This window comes from Suricata suricatta, chromosome 2 (assembly GCF_006229205.1).
Source record: "Suricata suricatta isolate VVHF042 chromosome 2, meerkat_22Aug2017_6uvM2_HiC, whole genome shotgun sequence".
NCBI lineage: Eukaryota > Metazoa > Chordata > Mammalia > Carnivora > Herpestidae > Suricata > Suricata suricatta.
In genome coordinates, this window is record NC_043701.1 from 110,377,562 (window position 1) to 110,399,846 (window position 22,285).

Sequence of the window (22,285 nt, forward strand, 5' to 3'; positions counted from 1 at the left end):
AAGAATTCACTCTTATGCCTTTATAGGGAGGAAAAGAAAACTTTTTCCTCCACTCATGTCAGGTTCGTTGGTCAGGGCCCTGCATGCAGATCAGAGTGACAAAAGACATATGAGAAAACAAGCAGAGGTTTATTAACTGGTGAATCCCGAGTATCCATGGGAACAGTCTGTGATGAACAACTTAAAGGAAGGGTTAGAACTTGGGCTTATACAGCAAACTAACAAAAGGACAGTAAATTTGTAGAAAAATGAAGAGACAAAATAAGGAATTTTGAGGTCTATGAGCAGCAAGTTGTGGGAAGGCAAATATATGCAGAAACTAAGGGAAGATGAGGTGGGTTAGTAAAGTTTGTTATGTATATCCCTCTGTGAGGCCTCTGGGCTGTTAAGTGTTGGCCATTGTTATTTCTTGTGATTAAACATCTCCTGCCCTTACTGGTAGAGAAGAAAAAGAGGATTTTTCTTGTTTCTGCCTTTTCTCCGTTGCCTTTAGCTCAAAATAATCCCTATGCCAGGGGCACCTGAGTGGCTCAGTTGGTTAGGTGACAGACTCTTGATTTCAGCTCTGGTTTGTGAGTTCAAGCCCCATATTGGGCTCTGTGCTGATGGTGCAGAACCTGCTTGGGATTCTGTCTCCCTCTCCCTCTCTCTCTTTCTCCTTCCCATGGTGGTCTCTATTTCTCTCTCAAAATAAATAAAAATAAACTTAAAAAAAAATCCTTGGGACGCCTGGGTGGCTCAGTCGGTTAAGTGTCCAACTTCAGCTTAGGTCACGATCTCATGGTTTGTGAGTTCGAGCCCCATGTTGGGCTCTGTGCTGACAGCTCAGAGCCTGGAGACTGCTTTGGATTCTAGATCTCCCTCTCTCTCTGCCCCCCTTCTCTCTCTCTCAAAAATAAATAAACATTAGAATTTAAAAAAATCCTCGTGCCAAAGTGTCCTGTTTTGGGGTGGCATACTCTGATGTGCTTTGTTTACTCAAGGTAGAATGCAGTTGTGACCAATGCATAAACCTAGTAGTAAACCTTGCCCATACAAGTTTAAAGCACACATTTATTTTGTTCTTCTGCTTCTATTTGAGAATAGCCTACAGGATTTAGAAACCTCTTCAATTATTTCAAGAACATTTTATTTCCCATGCAAATGTGTTTCTTCCTGTCATTTAAATAAATGACCTCAGATTTCTTTATGATTAACAATCAGGCATTTAAAAAAATTAACTCAGCGTCATTTCTTCATCTGTGGGCAGAACCGCAGTTCCTCACGGTCACTTGTGCCAACCTTCCAGGGTATGATCAACCTCGTGCTCGAGTGCATCGACAGGCTCCATGTGTACAGCAGTGCGGCTCACTTCGCGGACGTGGCCGGGAGAGAAGGAGGCGAGGCTTGGAAGGCGATTCTGAATTCTCTCTATGAGTTGCTAGGTAAGGTGTCTGATGGTTTTTAAGATGTCTGTTTAAAACGATCACATATGTTACTGCAGTTTTCTGACCAGCTGTTTAATCAAGGCTCTCCGCGTTTACTGTTGTGGCACTAAACCCTAGTGATGCATGGTATTTACATCTGTCCCCGAATGTGGACTATGCCCAGAGCAGTAGATTTGTCTTTGGTGTTTGGAGCGGAGTCATCAAGGGTGTGATTTGGGGAGTGAGGGGCATATGCAGGAGATGTTTCCTTTGTGATTCTGAAGTTAGTGCCCCAAGACTCTGCTTTCTCCCTCACAAAGATCTTGTCAGGGACCTTCTCCATCTTCCTTCCATCCTTGTGAGATTTGTATTTGCAACTTCTAAGTGTGTTTGACATATGTTCAGTAACGCTTGTCATGGTTTATGCTGCATTCCTGTTGACTGTATGCAAACATACAACTGTATTGTTTTTGGCCTGGGCTCTTCCAATAGCTTCTCCATGTCTCTTGTCAGGAACTATTAACTTGGAAGCTAGTGAGCTGGCCTCAAATTTAGGATAAAGAGGGATAGTTTTTTCTCAAAGCAGTGGATGAAGCCAAAATATCACCATTTTGGGGGTCAGTTCCTCAGACCTCACTTCTCCTAGGACTGTATGAAGGGGACATTTGACATCCAGTGGGTTGAGTGACCAGTAAGGGATTGTGAGTCCTCGTCAGTTAGACCAGAAATACGCCTGCCTGCCCTCTGCTTTGGATGGAGACATAATCTCTCTCTTCCAAGGCTGCTTGCTACAAACATCCGTGAAAAGATGGCACAAAACAAAGGCTTTCAGTGGGCTCATTTGTAAGACATGCAAGAATAGGAGACCTGTGGAGAATGACATCTCTCTTCACTCACCCTCACTCCCCAGATCCCACATTCATTTGGTGCACTGTAACTACACATCTCTTCCATTTACACTATTCTCAGCTTTTACCATCATGCCGGAAGGCCAGGTTTAACTTGATTTGCCTGGAAGTGAGGCCCAGCCAACTCTTCTAGGCTTGTCCTTGACACTGTCCTTCCCCTTTCTCTGCTATCCTGTCCACGTCCACACTCCAGTGACGACATTTTCCTACTCTCACCTTTTCCCAAATTCCTGTGTATTCTTCGAGGCCCAGTTCACACGTTACTTCTTTTTGAGGTTAATCTTGACATTTTTCCTCAGTCTCAAGCATGATTAAACAGTTCTCTCTCTCTCTCTCTCTCCCTCCCTCCCTGTCTGTCTCTGCTTTCTTAGGACTCAATATTTACTTGTGTTATAGCACTTACCACATTTCTTCTTTAGTTACAAATGTGACTGTGATCTCTAGGGCAAGAAGGGCACCTTTTCTGATTTGGGCATCTCTGTCATTGTGTCTGGCACATGGCAGATACTCAGTAAATGTTGATGAATTAAACAAATTGAGTTCTAATAGAGTAGGAAAGTGTGTGCCTAAGTGGAGAAAGGAAGTCACAAGGCATTTTTTTTTCAGTGAAAAATGAAAAGTCATCAAAATATTTGGAAATTATCTATAATCTAATTGAAACTCATTAAAATTTAATAATACTGTTTATCAAATAGAACTCTCGTGCCTGCTAGCATTTTTAATATGCTCCCTTTAGGTGGGCTATTTCATCTGCCATAACAATTAAACACATGTAGTTTGGTGTTTTCAGAATAAGGGGTAACACTGGCTAACCTGTCTTTGAACAGGGCCCAGGGTATTGAGGCTTCCTAGGAATCTGGATTTACTACTTTACCCATGAAATCATTAGGAGAAGGATTTTATGGTACCCAAATCTTTGGGACTGAATTTCTTTGCCAGTGAAGATGTTGCAGCATGAATTTCTGCATTTGGTGGAGTCTGGTGTATGGTCGTATTTTTGCTACCACAGTTTGACCTCTTCACTGGGCATGATGCTGGATTTGTTTCTGTGACAAACTAGATGCTGAGGGTAGAGAGGCATCTCCTCTGTGTGTGTTTGAGGGTAGTAAGGGTTATGTGCACAGTGCGGTGTTGTAGATAAAACTAGGTAATGTGTGTTACATCAGCTCTTTCCATAGTCTGTTAGATTTTTCTTTTCAGTGGGTCCGTGTGCTCTTGTATCCATAAGTAATACAGATGGACAGAGAAATACAGTGCATTTTTCTAAAATCATAGAAAAGGCACATCCAGCAAATTCAACATTTCAGTTTTATCCTTTTGGACCACACTTCAAGCTTATCCTTCTTTTACCTCACAGACTTCATTGGGGTTTAAATTGGATTTTTTTTAGAACCTACCAAAGGAATAGTAATAAACTTTACAAAATCGTGGGTGGAGGGGAGCATAACTCTTCATCAGAAATGGCTTTATGACTTAATTTGTTTTTTAATTTATTTTAAAAATTTCAATGTTTGTTTATTATTGAGAGGCAGAGACAGAACATGAGCAGGGGAGGGGCAGAGAGTGAGGGAAACACAGAATCTGAAGCAGGCTCCAGGGTCTGAGCTGTCAGCACAGAGCCCAACGTAGGAGTTGAACTCATGAACTGTGAGATCATGACCTGAGCTGAAGTCTATGCTTAGTCAACTGAGCAGCCCAGGCACCCCTGACTTAATGTTTAATGGGAACATGGCTAGAGATCTGACTTTTACATGATTCTCTACTCAAAGATAGAGGGGAGAGGTTGTTGTAGGTGGAATGACGCATCTCTTAGGATGTGTCCACTTGCAGATTCCAGTCTCTGGCACACACAGCAGAGGTCGCTGATTGGCTCCTAGAGCTGGAAGTCTACCGGTGGTTATGAGTCAATGGCTTCATCATTGCATCCAGAACCAGGTTCTTTATGTCTGTTCTGCCTTGCGCAGGGTCAGCTGCCTCCAGTGCTGGCTCCCTTCGTGTGGCCTCAGCCGCCTGCTGTCAGCTCACACAGTGCTGCAGGAGTGCCTTCTAACATGGAACAAGTGAAAGAGAGCCACTCTCGGAAATCATCTCTTAGGACAGAGCATCCATTTCTTAACCCCCATGGCAAACCACCCCTTTCATTCAGACACTGTAGCTCTTCCTGTGCTCATCATTATTGCAAGGCAGAGAAGGAATTTCACTCTGACTGCTCAAGTCTGAAACTGGGGCCACTCCCTTGGACTTCCTGGCTGCCATACAGAAGTGAACATTGCAGAGAATTCAGGAGAAGGAACTGAAGTGTCCAGCTCAGATGTGAAAGTATACGTTTCACTTATCCCAAAGAATTCGAATCTGCGTGCTTTTGTCCACCACCTAGCACCATGTGCAAATGGGGTTGGCACTTGGTAAATAGTTGTTTGAATTATTTAATAAATATATTAGAGATTCCCATGGAGGGTAGGTTTTCCTAAAACAGATTAGATGTAGCATCAAGTCTGTTTATGACACATCAGTGCACCTGTTACCCTGCTAACATTATGTCTTTTTCTTGAAAAACAAAATCTTTAATCTTTAATCCATAGGCACCAGCCTCTGAGAAAATGACCCTTCTTTTAGCCCAGAAGAGTTCAGCATTATAGTTCTACCACTTACATGACCCTGGACAGGTTACTAAAGTCGGGCCTGGTTTCTTCATCTGCACTGCCCACTCTAGAGTGCCTCCTTTTTAAATTTATCATGTAATTCCACGAGTTGATGTAAAGTACTTGGAAAAATACCAGGCATACAGTGAGTGACATCTATTGTTATTATAAATATTACCTGTAAATGGCAATAATAATTCCCCTTATAAGACTGTTGGATGGCTTATATGTTGTCATGTATGCAAACACTCAGCCTAGTATATATTGTTCCCCCTCTTCTTCTCATTATCCCCCCCTTTTTTAGGATACATTTATCACCATCCTCTTTGTTATTAATGTAGTAAAACTTTGAACTTATTTCTGTTCTTGTTGTTTTTCCTTTTAAATATGCCTTAGCAAAGAAACTTCACTTGAAACTATTGGCTCTAACAAAGGAAGTTCTGGATTTGGAAAATACAGAAGACAGCATGGTGCTTATTATAGGTACATGGTGGCTCCTGATTTCCTCATCAGAAAATGGAGGAAATAAAGTTTTCTTCATAGTTCTCTCTCGGCTGAAAATTTTCTATTCCATTATTCCACCTGTTCTCTGAATACAGTAATATCCATCTTTTACATCTGTATCTTCCACATCTGGTGCATAGCTGGTGTTCAGTAAATACTTGAGATCATGTTGATAGCTGGATGCGATCCGATTTCTGCTTAAGCTCTGGCTCTACTGCTTCTCTACACCAGTCTGCATTGGAGACCTCTGGGAGCCCTTGCATCCTTACTTCCTCATGAATTGCCATGGACTCTCAGATACTTGGTATTCACCCTTCCTCTTGCGGTCTTTGGTAAACTTAAGCCTCATGGCTGGTGAGTCTTCCTTCTCACCTGAGACCTCACTCACTTTGCCTCTAGTCTGTCAGCGTCTGGTCCTTCCAGTGCTTGCCTCCATCTAGCTCTAAACTTCGAGAATGTCTAGAATTCGTTTATATCAGAAGTTTGACAGACAGTAAATATTCTCTATATTACAGATTAATATGTGGACATAAAGTGTAGATTTCTTAAATAGATGTATCTTGTTTCCTTAATTATTTACATCCCATCTGATTGAGTGAGATATTACTTAAAATGGACATAATTAGAAATCTCTAAGACTTACATTTTAAAGGAAGTTAACAGTATAGTAATCATATATGTCATTAAGGTAATACACACTGATTTCAGACACGTACATGTTTTTGTGGCTTTTAAACTAATTTTTTTATGCAACAAGAAATATAAGTTCTGAATATATTTTCCAAATACACACACACACACACACACACACACATACACAGTTACATACACTCTCTTAACTTTGACTTTTACATTTTCACATTGCTAATCCTGAGAGTTTTGCTAATACCCCCTCCACCTCTCTCTCTCTCTTTTAATCTCTCTCTTTCTTTTTTAATCTCTCTCTCCAGGGAAGCTTCTTTTTTCTATTTTTTCCCCAAGTGTTTTGAATTTCTTTATACAGTCTTCTGAAGAGGTATCCTCTGTAACAGAGACTGTGTTGTGTTGGAAGAACATGGACTTTGAGTCTGATGGATCTGGATTTGAATAAAATTCTCATCTGTTCATAAAGAACACGTGTTGTGGAAGATGCTCTAATCTGGGCAGTGAGGGACAGAATCTAGTCGCAGCTCTCCTGGAGTTAGTGGTTGAGTGAGAGACAGCGGAAATAACAAAGCCAGCCATGGTGCCATGCAGCTACTGACTTCACTGCCCTGACCATCCTGATACAAGCTGTTGTTAAGTCACGTTAGTAAGCGATTAATAAAAGACTGATAAATTTGACTACATGAAAATAAATATGTTATGATAAATTATTTCATTATAAAATAGAAAACAAACAGGTAGGAATTTTATAAAAAATGTCACCTGTATGACAGACAAAGGCCCAGTTTCTATCACAAATCCATAAGAAAATGAAATATCACTCAATAGAAAGACAAAAGATGGACTCAGGTAGTTGCCGGGGCAGTAAATAAAATAATAGAAGATTCTCAGCATGACAAATATCTACAAATTAAAATGATAAACAAGGATCATTTTTCACTTAGGAGATTAGCACAGATAAACAATTTGATAATACTCATTACTGGGGGACATGCTGGGTAGTATGTTTCTGGTGGGAGTGTAAACTGATGGAATTTAAAAAGATCAAACAAACTCTGGTTGGCAGTATACATAAAACTTTAAATGTATTTCCTTTTACTCTAGAAATTCTACTTTAAGAAATATATTCTAGAGATATATTTGTACAAGTGTGGAAAGGAGGTCCGCTGTGAAATTGTTTATAAATTGCATAAAATTGAGAGCAATTTTTCAATCAACAGGGGATTGGTTCCGTAAGTAATAGTGTAGTACTGCGTTATCATTGAAAATTGAGATAAACGTTATCATCGGGAAAACTGTATAAAACACACCAGATGGCTGTTCTTTTTTAGCATGGCCATCTAGGATATGGTATTAAGTGAAAAAAAGCAAGAGGCTTACTGTGTTAAGATTAAGATTACTGCATTAACATTAATATTCTAACTGCCTTGAATTAGAAATATGTAGAGAAAGATGCATTCTTGTACACATTGGACATTTCAGGAAGGATGCAGAGAGAAGGGCTAGGTGGCTCTGTCTCAGGAGACAGATCTCCTACTTTCCTGTATGTTCCAATGTATATTTATTCTACTTATACACATTACTTTTATAACTGAAAAAAGTCGTTAACGTAAGTGCATAGGGCTACACAATCGATGAAAGGGAAAGCTAGTAAATTAATTCCAGTCGATTGAAGAAGTAGACTGTGTCACTGCATGTGAATAAGAGGCTCTCTCTCTTTTTTTAATGTTTATTTAGTTTTGAGAGATAGCATGTGAGTGGGGGAATGGCAGAGAGAGAGGGAGGATGAAGCAGGCTCCGGACGTGGGGCTCAAACTCGTGAACTGTGAAATCATCACCTGCGTTGAAGTCCGATGCCCAAATGACTGAGCCATTCAGGCACCCAAGGGGCTGTTTTTCAATATACACATGGTAGTTTCACTGGTGGCTGTTCGAGATGAACAGAATGATGAGAGATTTTGTGGTTTAACCATTCCTTTGACTACTCTTGATTTTCTGTGTTTGTTGTCATAAACACTGATTTCATGATTAGAAAAAATAAATAAATATAATCTATGTTGACTTAAGAACTATCTGCTCCCAGTAATTTTCATGGGAGTCAGTGTAATCAGAAGATAAGTAGCTATCCATACGCGAGCGTGTACTTCAGTACGGCTGTAAAAGTCTGAGATCTGCAGCAGTATCTGGAGGTCATAAGATCTTTACATCTCACTGTCCTTTTTCTTTTTTTTAAGTTCCTTTATTTCGAGAGAGAGCAGCAAGCAGGGGCTGGGTGGTCAGAGAGGGAGAGGGAGAACCCCAAGCAGCCTCTGTACTGTCAACACAGAGCCCAATGCAGGGTTCAAACTCATGAGCCTTGAGATCTTTACATGAGCCAAAACCAAGAGTCAGACGCTTAACTGACTGAGCCCCCCAGGTGCCCCTCACTGTCCTTCTTTCCCCACCTGTCAGGAAGATTGGCCCAAGTATCAGTAACTCCATGTTTGTTAAACCTCCTTCCCATGCGTCCAGCTAGGTGGACAGTAGACCCTGTTTTAGACTTTTGTGTGAAATAACCCGTCTTCTTTTTCTTCAGCAGGTTTGTTTAGCATGGAGAGAGCAGGTGGGAATGATAATCTATAACAATTTTAAAACTTGACACAGATATATTTAATATGTGTTTTAGGTGGAGAATGACAAAGGCAGATTTATGAGCCCACTGCCTGTAGGAGCACAATGTCCTGGAGACACCAGTGCTCATAGTTTGAAAGCATTGCTATGGCTTGCTTCCATAAGTCTTTTCTGAAATCCACACAGTCAATCTACAGGAAGTTTGCAAGCCAGGATGATTTGTTAAAGATGTTTGAGAAATGGCTCTTTGACAAACCCTCTCAATGAATACTCATTTAATGAAGATCCAGAGTATGAAACAAATTGCATAGACAGCGGCCCTTTTAGGGAGGCAGAAGTTACCAGCTTCTGAATCCTTTAACACTCAGAAAGGTACAGCGATAAAGGGTTTTGGTGCATCCAGACCATTTGCCCGGTGTCTTAAGGAGGCAGATCTTTCTAAACGCCATAAAACCCTGAGAGAAAGTTCAGGAGATGGAAAAGAAGGGCATTGACGTCAAACATGCTCATCTTGGGTATTATCTGGCAGACGTCTGTGCATACAAATGTTTCTCTGTTATCCTTCAGGAGATCCTGAAAGGCATTTTATAAACAAAACACATTATTTCTTTCCTACTCTGTAATAATCTCATGTCTATGAAGTGACAGTGAGGATTCCATTGCCATTTTTAATGTAAATTCGCTTTGTAAACTATTTTGTGAGATACTTTTTTTATGTAAAAAGGTTTTTAATGTTTACTGTATTTTTGAGAGAGAGGACAGACAGCAGGAGTGGGTGAGGAGCAGAGAGAGGGAAGGAGGGAGAGAGAGAGAGAGGGAGACACAGAATCCGAAACAGGTTCCAGGCCCCAAGCTGTCAGTACAGAACCTGACACGGGGCTCGAACTCACGAACCGTGAAATCATGACCTGAACAAAAGTCAGCGCTTAACTATCGAAGCCACTCATGCACCCTGAGATATTTTCTTAATCTATTGATGAATGACCAGGACCCCACTCCTCTTAATCTCTTCTAGATCAGGGGTTTAGGCTGGAAGAGACTGGCGGAGAACAGCATAGACTGGCTCCAAGTGTGGACTCTGGAACTGAAATTGCCTGACTGTAAAGTCTGGGCTCCACTCTGAGCTGTGTGAGCAGGAGCACACCCTGTCTCGACCCACCTTCCCTTCCACGAGCCAGCTGTTGTTTGCCTCCTGATGAGGGTAGAGAGGGCGGAGAGAATATAGCATAGCTTTTGGTTGTGCGGCTGCCTGATCTCTGGCTCTGGTCAGGAGGTTAAAGCTGTCCTCCTTGGTGGGGGGAATGGAGGAGCTGGGAGTGGGGGGGAGTTGACTTTCTCTGGTGGGTATGTTAGATGCTTTTGCCAAGTCCCTGCTCATGGGAGAGGACAGCTGCATCTGTTGTTGGTTGGGTGTGTGGGGCTCCTTGCTTGGCCGTGTGTAGCTAGTAGTCTACCTTGAGGCTCTTTTTCCTGACGTCTTCCTGCTGCACCTGCTGGCTGTTCTGAGTAGACTTTGAATGAGTTCATGGATGTTCTTCCCCCAGGATCCATGAGAAATGCTCATGCATTCTTGGCCCAACACAGTCATGGAGATCAATCCATGCAGAGCCCTTGGTCAGTGTCTCTCTCACCCCATCCACTTCCTGGGCAGAGGATCATCAGACCTGAGTTCCCAAGGTCCCCCAACTGCAGGGATGCCTCCTCAGGCTCTCCAAGAAGTTTCCATAGCACAGCACTCTTGAGTTTTTGCTTGTGTATTTTTGTTTTTTAGGCTTTTGAGGATTTAGGAGAACAGCTTGTTAATATGGAACTTTAAAGCATTTTTGTGGATTCTAGTTCTTTGGTCCCTCATTTGCCTAAGCTGTTACTGTTCACTTGATATTTCCATACTTTGCCTATAAGCTCCAAAAGAGAACCTCATTTGATTTCCTGCAGTATCTCTTATTCCTAGAACAGTGCTAGATGCAAAGAAGGTAATCAGTATTTGTTCTATAAGTTTTAAAAGTGAGAGTATTCTTCGAAGATCCTTGCATCTTAATTTTCCTGTAGCTTCCTGATTCTCTGAGTATTTTGAGAAGTTGAGTCTGAGAGCTTAAAGACACTAAAGCATGGGGACACAGTGATGTTACTATACAAGTAAGAAATGCAGAATGGGGTTTCTTTTACATAAATAATTTTTCAGTGGACGGCCAATATTACTTATGTTTCATATTCTGATTGGATAAAAGTTTAGAGAATTAGTTAGTCAACATGAAAAAATGTAATAAAAGAAAAAGGTAGGAACTATGTTTAAAACATAACCACCCATTTTAGCAGATAACCTTTTCAAAATATTTCTTTGGGTCACCTGGGTGGCTTAGTCAGTTGAGCATCTGACTCTTGATTTCAGCTCAGATCACAGTCTCACAGTCATGAGATTGAGCCCTTCATTGGGCTCCATGCTGGGCATGGATCCTGCTTCAGATTCTCTCTCTCTTTCTTTCTCTGCCCCTCCCCCCACTCATGCTTGTGTGTATGCACCCTCTCTCTCTCTCTCTCAAATTAAAAAAATTAGGGACTCAATTTGCTAAGTGTCAGATGTTGGCTCAGGTTATAATGTCACAGCTTCTGAGTTTGAGCCCCGTATCGGGCTCTCTGCTGTCAGGTCAAGCCCATTTTGGTGTTTGTCTCTCTTTCTGCTCCTCCCCAAATAGTGCTTTCTCTCTGTCTCAAAAATAAATAAAAACATTGAAAAAATTAATATTTCTTTGAATCTCTATAACATTATACACATAAAGCACTTCACACACCCATATGCACACACATATAATAGCACCATGTGTTCACACCCGTGCACATCCTGTACCACCAAGACATAAGTTGTGGCCTTCCTCTCCTGAAGGCTTAGTTAGCTCAATCCAAACTCCAATTACAGGCATTGAGACAAGCTAAAGGCTTCAATTTGATGTCTGTACATTTTGGGGGATAATTTGGACACATTGTTTTCCATTTCTTGCTTCTTCATTATCATCTGGTATCTCTTCAAGGTTACATAACACCTTGGCTTGCAGAGCTTCATCTCTTTGCAGATGCATACAAACTGCCGTTCCTATTGGGCATTTGTGATCATTTTGAAACGGAAGTTGTTGTGACTTCAGAGGATCATTGTGAAGGAAAACATCACAGAGCACAGTCCTTTTTTCCTCCTGGCTCCGTTCATCTTCCTTCCTGTTTTAAAATAAGAATGTCCCCTTTGGATGCAGGATAGCAGTCTTAATCCTTACCAGTGTTCTTTAAGGTCTCTATTTCCTGTCCCGGGAACTTATAAGGACATAGTTCCCGAGACGCACCTCTCATTTTCTAAGAAATATTCTGAAAAAAAACCCACCATTTTTCCATGCTCCCTATATACTTATACATGTAGATATATATATGTTGAATATACACAATTACTTCACAAAAATGAGGTCTATGACCACTGTTCTTTTATAGCATTTGTTTGCACCTGTCTTCTATATTGGGGGCATCTCTTTTTGGCAGTAGCTATAAGCCTTCACCAGGTTTTAGTGGACATATCTACCCTACTGAAGGGATGTGCCATTTTGTGCACTCTCAGACTGTTTCCAGTATTTTCCTCTTATAAACTGTATCGCGATGAACTTTCCTATAATTCTCTGCACAGATTTCAAGTACTTTGGAAACTCACTTAACTGATTCCTTCTTAACTAACTTGCTGAACTGTAAGATTTTACACCTTCCATTTATCTCTAAGCCATGTTACATACCTGCACACACACATCTACACACACGTTGATAATGTTTAGGAGGCATTCTATTTTAAGGAGTTTAATTTTTTTATTAGAAATATATATATATATTTTTTTTTTCAGAGTCTATTCAGATCATCACATTCAGTCTTGGACTTATTAACAGACTTCCAATACATTTTTGTATTGATTCCTCTCAATGGAGGGATCAACTCCTACTTGAGTTAATGTTGCTAATGTACTGCTGCATAAAATTTGTAAATATTATCCTTCTATACGATATTTGGATGTGTATTCATAAATAAGAGTTCTCTCTAGTTTTCTTATATGCATACTTTCCTAGTTGAGTCTTGATATCAAAGTTATACTGTCTTAAAAAAATTTTTTTTATGTTTTATATTTATTTTTGAGAGACAGAGAGAGACAGCATGAGCAGGGGAGGGTCAGAGAGAGAGGGAGATACAGAATCCGAACACATGCTCCAGGCCCAGAGCTAGCTGTCAGCACAGAGTCCGATGCGGGGCTTGAACCCACACTCGTGAGACCATGACCTGAGCTGAAGCTGGATGCTTAACCAACTGAGCCACCCAGGCGCCCCAAAGTTATACTGTCTTTAAAAAATAATTAGAGAGGCTTCTTTAGTTTCTTTGAAATAGTTTTGTTTAAAATTCACTTTTCTTGAATATAGAGAAGTTTTTGGTCTTTGACATACTTCTCAATATTAATCATGCTTTATTTTTCTATTTTGATTTTTCTTCTTTAGGTCAGTTTTGGTGGAAAAAAATGTATACATATGTATAACTGGAAACCATTCTTTTTCCTAGATGCTTAAAAATTCTGGTACAGAGATCTGTACAGTGACTGTGTTTATATTTCCTGTTTATTCTTAATTTTGTCTTTTTTCTTCATGAGTAAAGCAGTTGGTATTTAGCTTATATTAAAAACAGTCTTGGGGGGTGCCTGAGTGGCTCAGTCAGTTAAGCATTCGACCTCAGCTCAGGTCATGATCTCACAGTTCATGGGTTCGAGCCCTGCATCAGGCTCTGTGCTGACAGCTCAGAGCCTGGAGTCTGTTTTAGATTCTGTGTCTTCCTCTTGCTCTTGCCCCTCCCCTGCTCACCCTCTATCATTCTTTCTCTCTCTCAAAGATAAACATTAAAACTTTTTTAAAAAATCTTGACTTTCTTGATCAGTTTTACCATTTTATTTTATTACGTAGATCAAATTTTCTACTTCTTATGTAGTTTTTTTTTGGCTACTTACTATTTTTCCTATTTTACTTGTATTTACTTGATGTTCCTATATTTTGAAAGAATATTTAGTTAACACTTTTCACTCTTTTGCTTAGCAGTGAAGTTTTGACCATCTACCACTGATTGTATTAGGTAACATTTCTATTTTTGCTATTTACTAGATACTCTATAATTATGGTATTGATTTCTTACTCAAAGATTATTAAATGCTTGAGTTTAATTTTCTTTCTACTTTTCTTACTAATTTCTAGTTTTGTTACATTGTTGTCAATGAGGTATACCAACGTGGGCTAAACCATTTCTGTTCACAGTAAATTTAAAAAAAATTTACTTACTTACTTTGAGCAAGAGTAAGCAGGACAGAGGTTGAGAGAGGGACCTTCCTATCTTTTCTGTCACTGTTTCTTTTCTTATTCTGAGGTCAGGTAACAACTTTTCTTTTGTGTGACAAAAGTCTAACATTAATTGTGCTCTGTCACTGCAGAAACTCCTCCATCCAGCTCTTAACCAAGGAAACAAACAGGCAGTGCTCTGTATCCTGGCTTCTTCAAACTGCTATTATGTAAACATCTCACCAACCCTTTGTAGACAGCTGTCGTTTCTGAAAACTCTCATGGGTGTAAGGGTAGAACTAACCTAAAATATTTACCAGATTTGCTTTGAAGGGATGGCATGATTTTGAATCATTAGAAGTTTTAAATGGATTATGTAAATTGGGTTGAAGGAGACCATCAGGGTCTCATAGGAGTTTCATATGAGATGGTTTCTTTTGTCAAAGACGCATCAGAAACTCTAGTTTAAACAAAGTTAGAACAGGTGACTTGACTGCAGGACTTGTCAGAATCCTTCAAGTGCATTGCGAATCTTTAAAAGGGAAGTAGACATACAGGGGGAAGCAAAAGATTTCAAACTTGTTAGTCATGTCCCCTCCCATCCTTTTTTCTGGATAACATTTTAATTAATTATATCACTCTATGTGGCTATTATAGGTACTGAGTTATATCTCTTTGTATTTTGTGCCACATTTTCAGAAAAACTGATGTGCTCTTAACTTCTTCATTATAGAGGAGAGCAAGTTGAGCTCTAGGGAAATTAAATAATTTAGTCTCCTTGCTAATTAAAAGGAAGAAGTATTAAAGCCCAGGTGAGGAGACTCCCAGGACACTGTTTTTTTCCATTATTCTTTATTATTTCCTCCCAATATAAAATGTAACTTTCTCAGAATATATTCCTTCTAATGAGCTGTGTTTTTTTCCGTCCCTATGAATAAATATCAATTTAAAAAATCTCAGTTTTATCTATGTAAGTGTGTCTATTTATTTGTATATGTTTTAGGTGTCAAGTCAAAGTATTTTGTTCTTAATCCACCCTTGTAGGACCACTACCAGCTTACCTTGCATTTTAAACTGGAAAATCACATAACTGTGAAGTCTGTTTTTTTTCTTTTGCAGCGGCTCTAATTAGAGGAAATCGTAAAAACTGTGCTCAATTTTCTGGCTCCCTGGACTGGTTGATCAGCCGACTGGAAAGACTGGAAGCTTCTTCTGGTATGTTTTCTAATTATCTCCTTGTCATGATATATTATTCCTGTTTTCTCCTATTGTATGTCCTTTAAGACAAAAACAAATTCAGAGCGTCAGTCAGTGCAATTTAAATGTTTTCCTTTTAATAGGTTGAAATTTTTACTTACTGATAAAATCATTGTTTTTTAAAAAGTTTATTTATGCTTGAGAGAGACAGTGAGATAAAGAAAGAGTGTGAGCAGCATGAACGAGGGAGGGGCAGGGAGAGAGGGAGAAAAAGAATCCCAGACAGGCTCTGTGCTATCAGCACATGGAGCCCAAGGTGGGGCTTGATGTCCTGAACAATGAGATCATGACCTGAGCTGAAATCAAGAGTGGGACACTAAACCAGCTGAAACACCCAGGCGCCCCAGTCATTGGTATTTTTTTTAGTTATTTCTGAAAGGCAATTTGTAATATCTTGCTCATTTACATTAAAAAAAAAAGTCCTGAAAGCTTCTAAGGAGCCAGAATCCCCTGTTTTTCAAATCAGTCATTCCAAAGGTACTGTATAAACAAACAAACAAACAAAAAGTAGTTTGGAACTTCTGTATTTGAAGTTCTCCTTTGTGTTTAAAGGAGAGGATGAGGGTTTGATTAGGGCCCTGGCAGTATCTGCCATCCAGCCAACCACTGATTATCTCATTCTATGGTAGGGAGGCTCAGAAAGAGCTGTGGACAGAACCTTTTTTCCTAGACACATTGTGCATGATCTAAAGTTGACTTGTATCACTAGTGCATCAAACTTTATCGGAGCATCTGTAAGAATAGCCACTATGAATTTCTTGAGAGAAAAATAGATAAATTAGACCAGGCTTCATGTAGGACTATGTCTCAGGGCCAAATTTAATTGAAAAGACAAAAGATTTGTATAAGCAAGTCCAGTTGATTGAGTTGATGTATTTCTGAAGGCTGGGTTTTCTGTAGGACGTTATTAGCACTTGGAATGCTATTTGGGAATTTTAGGAATAGCTGACTGAAATGATCTGCTGGTCAGGAGGCTACATACTTTCTCTGAGTCTTAGTTTTGTAGAGTTTATTCCATAGATGGTTTTGCCATGACGAAAGTGGCCTTCTCCAAGGTTTCTGCCACTTGCTCTCCACTCTGAATAAGTGCCGAGAAGGAAGGTCCCTCTGTGTTTAAGCAGAAGAAGGAATCTTGAATAGCCTAAGCTTCATGCTCCCATGCCACACAGCATGTGGTACCTAGAAATATGATAGTTTATTTCCTATGCTTATTTATTTATTTTGAGAGAGAGCGAGCTCAAGCAAGCCAGCACAACTGAGGGAGGGGCAGAGAGAGAGAGAGAGAGAATCTCAAGCAGGCTCCATGCTGTCAGTGCAGAGCCCAACATGGGGTTCAATCTCAGGTACTGTGAGATCACGACCTGAGCCAAAATCAAGAGTCAGACACTTAATGGACTGAGCCATCCAGGTGTCCTGAAATAGAATAGTTTAAAGCTTCCAAAGATGCCACAACTATTTCTTACAAAACATAAGGGAAAAATGTGGAACCTGTCCCAAAATCTTGTGCTGGTATCCTCCCATTTAATACATACTTAGGTATGAACAATCCAGTTAGGAAGGGCATAAGGTCACAGGGTATTGTGTTCCACTGTGGAGATGTAGAAACCATAACTAACCTTTTGGAATGATGTCAACAGTTTAAGCAATACTTAATGATATCACAGAAAAGGACAGTTTTCCAGGAGGTACTTTTGAAGAAGGCAACTTTAGCTGTTGGTTGATTCAGATCTTTCCGTTGTGCAGAAAGCCAGCTGTGGTTATAGCAGGGAGATTGTGCACCTGACTCTAATGAGAAACATGAAATCAGAATCAACATGATATTGCAGATTCTCTAAAGACAACCTTTGGTGATAGCTGTTGGGGTCAATACCTGTTTGACCCCACCACCCCCTCATAACCTGATCATCCGTCTCTGTCTGCAGCTTCATCTAGAGCATATTATAATGACTGGTGTTTTTAATAGTGATCTGGGTCATTATGACATGTAAATTGTGTTTGATGCTGATAGATCACTTAAGACAGGGAAACACTGTGTACATTTTCAAAGATATTCATTCAATGTTTGAGATAATGTATTTACAGCCAAAGGTTACTAATTTAATAGTTAGCTAAGTCCCTTGTCAAAAATTACTCCTTTTTGAAGGATGACGGAAAAGTCCACAATCAGCCTTTCTATTTCCTTCTCAGTGAAGCATTAAGTTATAGCTGGAAAGAAAAAGAGAACAGAGAATAGAGACTCTAGATTTGGAGGGCTTTTTTTTTTTTAAATCTTTTTTACCAGCCGTGTGAAAAGTGGGGGGAAAAGTCCCTCATAGTAAAATCCAAATGAAATATAACATTCCTTTCTGAATGAAACAAGTGATCAAAGTTGCTGGGTTACCCAGAATCTCTATCTGTTTCAGAATGCTTTTCTAAAAGCCCATGTGTGGAATAGATGACAAATTGTGTTTTTAGAAAATGGTTCTTTTGAGATGAAAAAAAAATCTTCAACTGTCTCACATTTGGGAAGAACACTATAGTGCTTTGTGGCATAGAGTTGATTGATTTAATTTTCTTTTCCCACCATTGCTCATTTAACCTTATGACTCATTTCTGGCACCTGGCGTTAAAGTTTGAAGGAGACTGGAATGAACTGGACTTGGAATTTCACAGATAGGTGGGGACTGGTGGCCTTGTTCCTGGGTGGTGGCTCTCTGGATTGTGCAATGGATTTGCAGTCCTTTCATGTGTTTTGACACTAAATAGGAAGTTCATATTCTCGATAGGTTTTTAATTCTTAGATCTGTTTGTTGTAACTATTTTACATTTTTGGTCTATTTGACAGTTCTGCCTCCGTGGTCTGTGAACTTGTGTTGTCCTCAGAGCCTCAGCTTCTCAGATAGATCCTATGGTGGGGAGTGCCAAAGCCAGCCTCAGTCCTTGTCACCCAGGGTGTTTAAGGACTGGGGAGAAGGGGAGCCTCAGTCTGAGAGTCACAGGTGCCGTAGAGCTGCTCACTCCATTTCTGCCAACATGGCGGGGCTTTCCACCTCAGAGAGGAGTGTAACTTAACAGAGATAATCTCCCCAGGCTCTAACTCACCAGCCTTCTAAGGATTTGTGTGAGGAAGGTAGGAAAGATTGAAATCCCAAAGTCAAAGTCAGTTGGCACCTACTTTGGACATGTCCCTACCCTTGGGGGTGTCTATTGCTCTTCCAACATTCTATATTGACTCCTACAGCAGTGGGGAGAGGGGTTTACAAGTGAAGCTTTCCCCCATCTGTCCCATGGACATGCTGTCTATCCAGGCTGCATCCACCCACCTCCAACTTCCCACCAATTTAGGAGAGCTTTTGACCCCTGGAGGTGTTTTATGGACAGTTCCTAGAATCCACATTCCCATCCTGCTTCCTTAGGCCCCCGGGGGTTGGTGTGCACGTAGGAGCATTGTCTGATTTTATTTGTTCCTATACACAGCCAGTTAAATGGTATTCTCTAAATGCCTGGTTAACTGGAGGAAGAGAAGAAGAGTCTTGTTTCAGAGAAACTATGTTATCTTGGATCGGCTTGCTTGAGGAAAATGTACTATTAAAAACAAAAATGACAGCCAGTGATTTCTGCCTTTGACCTTGAGTGTTCCTTGTCCTCTGCGGGTACTAAACTTATGTTTTACTGTCAGGGACAAAACTGAAGCTTCAGCTCGTATGCACTGCTACCAAAGACCGGTGCTTAACATTGTGTCTGGTCTGATTGGGTTTCATTCCTACCATGCCGGATATTAAATACTTCTAGCATCATCTTCACTGAAATAATTCTGTGTCACTCACTTTCAGTCATGCTTGAAGTTAAGTGTCTGTGACCTCCCTGGGGAGGGCACATTATCATAACTTAAGAACTTTGTCTAGAACTGAGTTCATTAAAGTTTCTTTATAGTGTGTATAACTTAGCTCTGTTTGCTCAAGCCAATGTGCCTCTTGATTGAATCAAGCCTTTTTGTGCCTAGGCTTTTCAAGTGGGTTCTATTGATTTGGGCACGCTATTCACAAGAAAGAAGTTGGTCACTACTCATCTGAGTGTTTTATTTTTAGTGCCAAGCAGGATGCACTGCAGGTGTCCTCTCCTAGGGTTGATGTGATACAGGAAATATAATCTTGACGGACCCAGCTCGGCCTCCTGTGTCCCTGCTGGAGGCGGCTGCCCTGGAGAAAGGGAAGTAGTGTTAGGTCGCGATGTAGTTAATACAGTGGGAAATTATATCTCAACTGAGGGCCGCTGGGTCTGTCTCATGTCTTTGGTCTCCTACATGGGTTTCCTTCCATTTCATCATCAAAAACAAGGTCGAATGCTCACTTTGGCAGCACATACACTAAATGTGGAAAGAGATTAGCATGGCCTCTGCACAAGGATAACATGTAAGTTTATGACACATTCCATATTTTTATGGGTTAAATGGGTGATGGGCATTAAGGAAGGCACTTTTCGGGATGAGCGCTGGGGTATCATTTGTAGGAGATGAATCACTGGGTTCTCCTCCTGAAGCCATAACAACACTGTATGTTAACTAAGTTGAGTTTAAATTTAGAGGCACCTGGGTGGCTCAGTCAGTTGAACATCCAACTTTGGGTCAGGTCAGGATCTCGCAGTTCATGAGTTTGAGCCCCATGTCAGGCTCTGTGCTGACAGCTCAGAGCCTGGAACCTGCTTCCATTCTCTGTCTCCTTCTCTCTCTCTACCCCTGCCTGGCTGTGCTGTCTCTCTGTCTCAAACTTGTGCAAATGTAAATACTAAGTTAAACACAAAACAAAAACACAAAACAGGGTTGAGCTCTGCCAAGACTATATCATCAGAAATGGCAGCTCATTTTTTAATCATCACTTGTTTTCCACTTACTTTTATACTGTGTTAAGGAGAAGCAGAGCTCTTGTAAGACTGACTACAAGGATGGATTCTGACTTGGACTGCTTAAGTTCCAGGCCCAGCTTCATCCTTATAGCTGCATGATTCTTTTGTGCCTTAGGTTTGTGCCTGTAAAATGGGCATTCCCCAGAGCACTGTTAGTCAACACTATAGATGTGTTCAGTGCATTAAATGAATAAAAATGTCACTATAAGAAATTAACACCTTTTCTGGTAATTAGCAGTTGCTAATAACTACAAGATTATTTGCATTCTCTTAAAAGAGCATTTGCAGTGTAGAAGTAAACTAGCCAGGTGTTCTATCTTTGGCAATAAAACTAGGGATAACTGTTGAAAAGTCCAGATGAAAAGTGTGCCTCCCAGCACACCCCACAGGGTGCTGTGGGGATAGAGAACCAGTTAGAAAATTGATAGCTAATGTATGCATGAATGTGGAGGTCAGAACTGTACTCCGTGCAAAGGTCTGTGCAGAGACCTTCAGCCAAGAGCTTCTTGTAGAAAAACTTGTGCAAACGCAATGAAATACACAAGGAGTAAAATGATAAAAGACATGCCAGATCATATGCTGGATTCTTTGGATCAAAATCAGATCTAAAACAGGAGAGCCTGATTGCTGTGTGACCAGAGGCAGTGTCTGCTGAGGTGTATCAGGGTCCGTGTGAGCCTGGGTGTTCGCTCCTCCTGAAATGACCCCAGAAGCTGTTCTGGTCCAGAGGCCACTTGTATCCATGCATCCAGCCTGATGGAGACTGAAAGGATATTAAAAGTGAGGAACAAAATGAGAGGCTGGGGAAAAGCTAATAAAACAAAACTCCCTGATAAAACTGTATAATGCAGTTTATAGAAATAAAGTCTTTTTTTCCCCCATGTTGAGATGGCTCAGATTCAGTATGAAGAATTTCAGGTGAAAAGCATGATATTAGCAAGCACATACATGAGCTTTGACGTGTACCAGAGAGTGTTCTCAGCCCATTAAATATGTTAACTCATGGGGCACCTGGGTGGCTCAGTCCATTGCGTCTGACTCTTGGTTTCAGTTCATGTCATGGGTCTCAGGGTTGTGGGATTGAGCCCCACGTCAGGCTTTGGGCTGAGCATGGGGCCTGCATAAGATATTCTCTCTCTCTCTCTCTCTCTCTCTCTCTCTCTCTCTCTCTCTCTCTCTCTCTCCATTCCTCATTCTCACCCTCTCCCTCTGTCCCTGAATGTGCTTGTATTCTCTCTCTTAAAAAAAAGAATAATAAATACGTTAAGTCTTTTAATCCTCACAGTAACTCTATGAGGTGGATAGCCTTAGGATCCCCATTTCACAGGTGGGGAAGTGAGGCGCTGTGTAGGTATTTTTTCAAGGTCATACAGTGTGGAAGCAGCCAAGGAAGAATTCAAACCTTGGCCTTCTGGATCTGAACTTCATTCTCCCTCTGTCCCTTTGAGGTATATGCTGCTCAGGTGCAGGGAAGCAAAAGACAGAGTGTGCCCTGTTGTATTCTCCCAAGGGCATGAGGGAGAAGATCTCCTGCATGTAAACAGTAAGCTCTACTGAGCTGGATTCCTAGAGTGACTGAGTTGGGAGTGACTTCGGGAGGGATTCTAACCCAGCCAGCACCTCTTGGCCATCAGGGCACTGTGTCTCCCCTCTTTCTTGTTTGTTCTCTCTTTTTTTTTTTTTTAATTTTTTTAAAATTTTTTTTCCATATATTTTATTGTCAAATTGTTTTCCATACAACACCCAGTGCTCTTCCCCTCAAGTGCCCTCCACCATCACCACCACCTGTCTTCCCCCCTACCCCCTCCCCCCCAACCCTCAGTTCATTCTCAGCTTTCAATAGCCTCTCAAGTTCTGCATCCCTCTCTCTCCCCAACTCTCTCTCCCTCCTCCGTTCCTCCTGGTTCTCCATTAGGTCTCTCTTGTTTTTCTGCTAGACCTATGAGTGCAAACATATGGTTTCTGTCCTTCTTTGCCTGGCTTACTTCACTCAGCATGACACCCTCAAGGTCCATCCACCTTCCTACAAAGGGCCATATGTCATTCCCTCTCATTGCCATGTAGTACTCCATCGTGAATATATACCACATCTTCTTGATCC

The 22,285-nt window shown here is 40.8% G+C and overlaps 1 protein-coding gene and 1 pseudogene across 1 annotated transcript in view; both read left to right on the top strand.

Annotated features, from left to right (window-relative positions):
* RYR2 (ryanodine receptor 2) overlaps window positions 1-22,285 on the top strand; it is a 526,329-nt gene that overhangs the window by 175,667 nt on the left and 328,377 nt on the right. The window contains exons 16-17 of the mRNA XM_029919427.1: window positions 1,289-1,424; window positions 15,166-15,261. Of these exons, the coding sequence (XP_029775287.1) occupies window positions 1,289-1,424; window positions 15,166-15,261 (232 nt within the window). The remainder of the gene's footprint in view (window positions 1-1,288; window positions 1,425-15,165; window positions 15,262-22,285) is intronic.
* LOC115286149 lies at window positions 19,625-19,722 on the top strand (annotated as a pseudogene).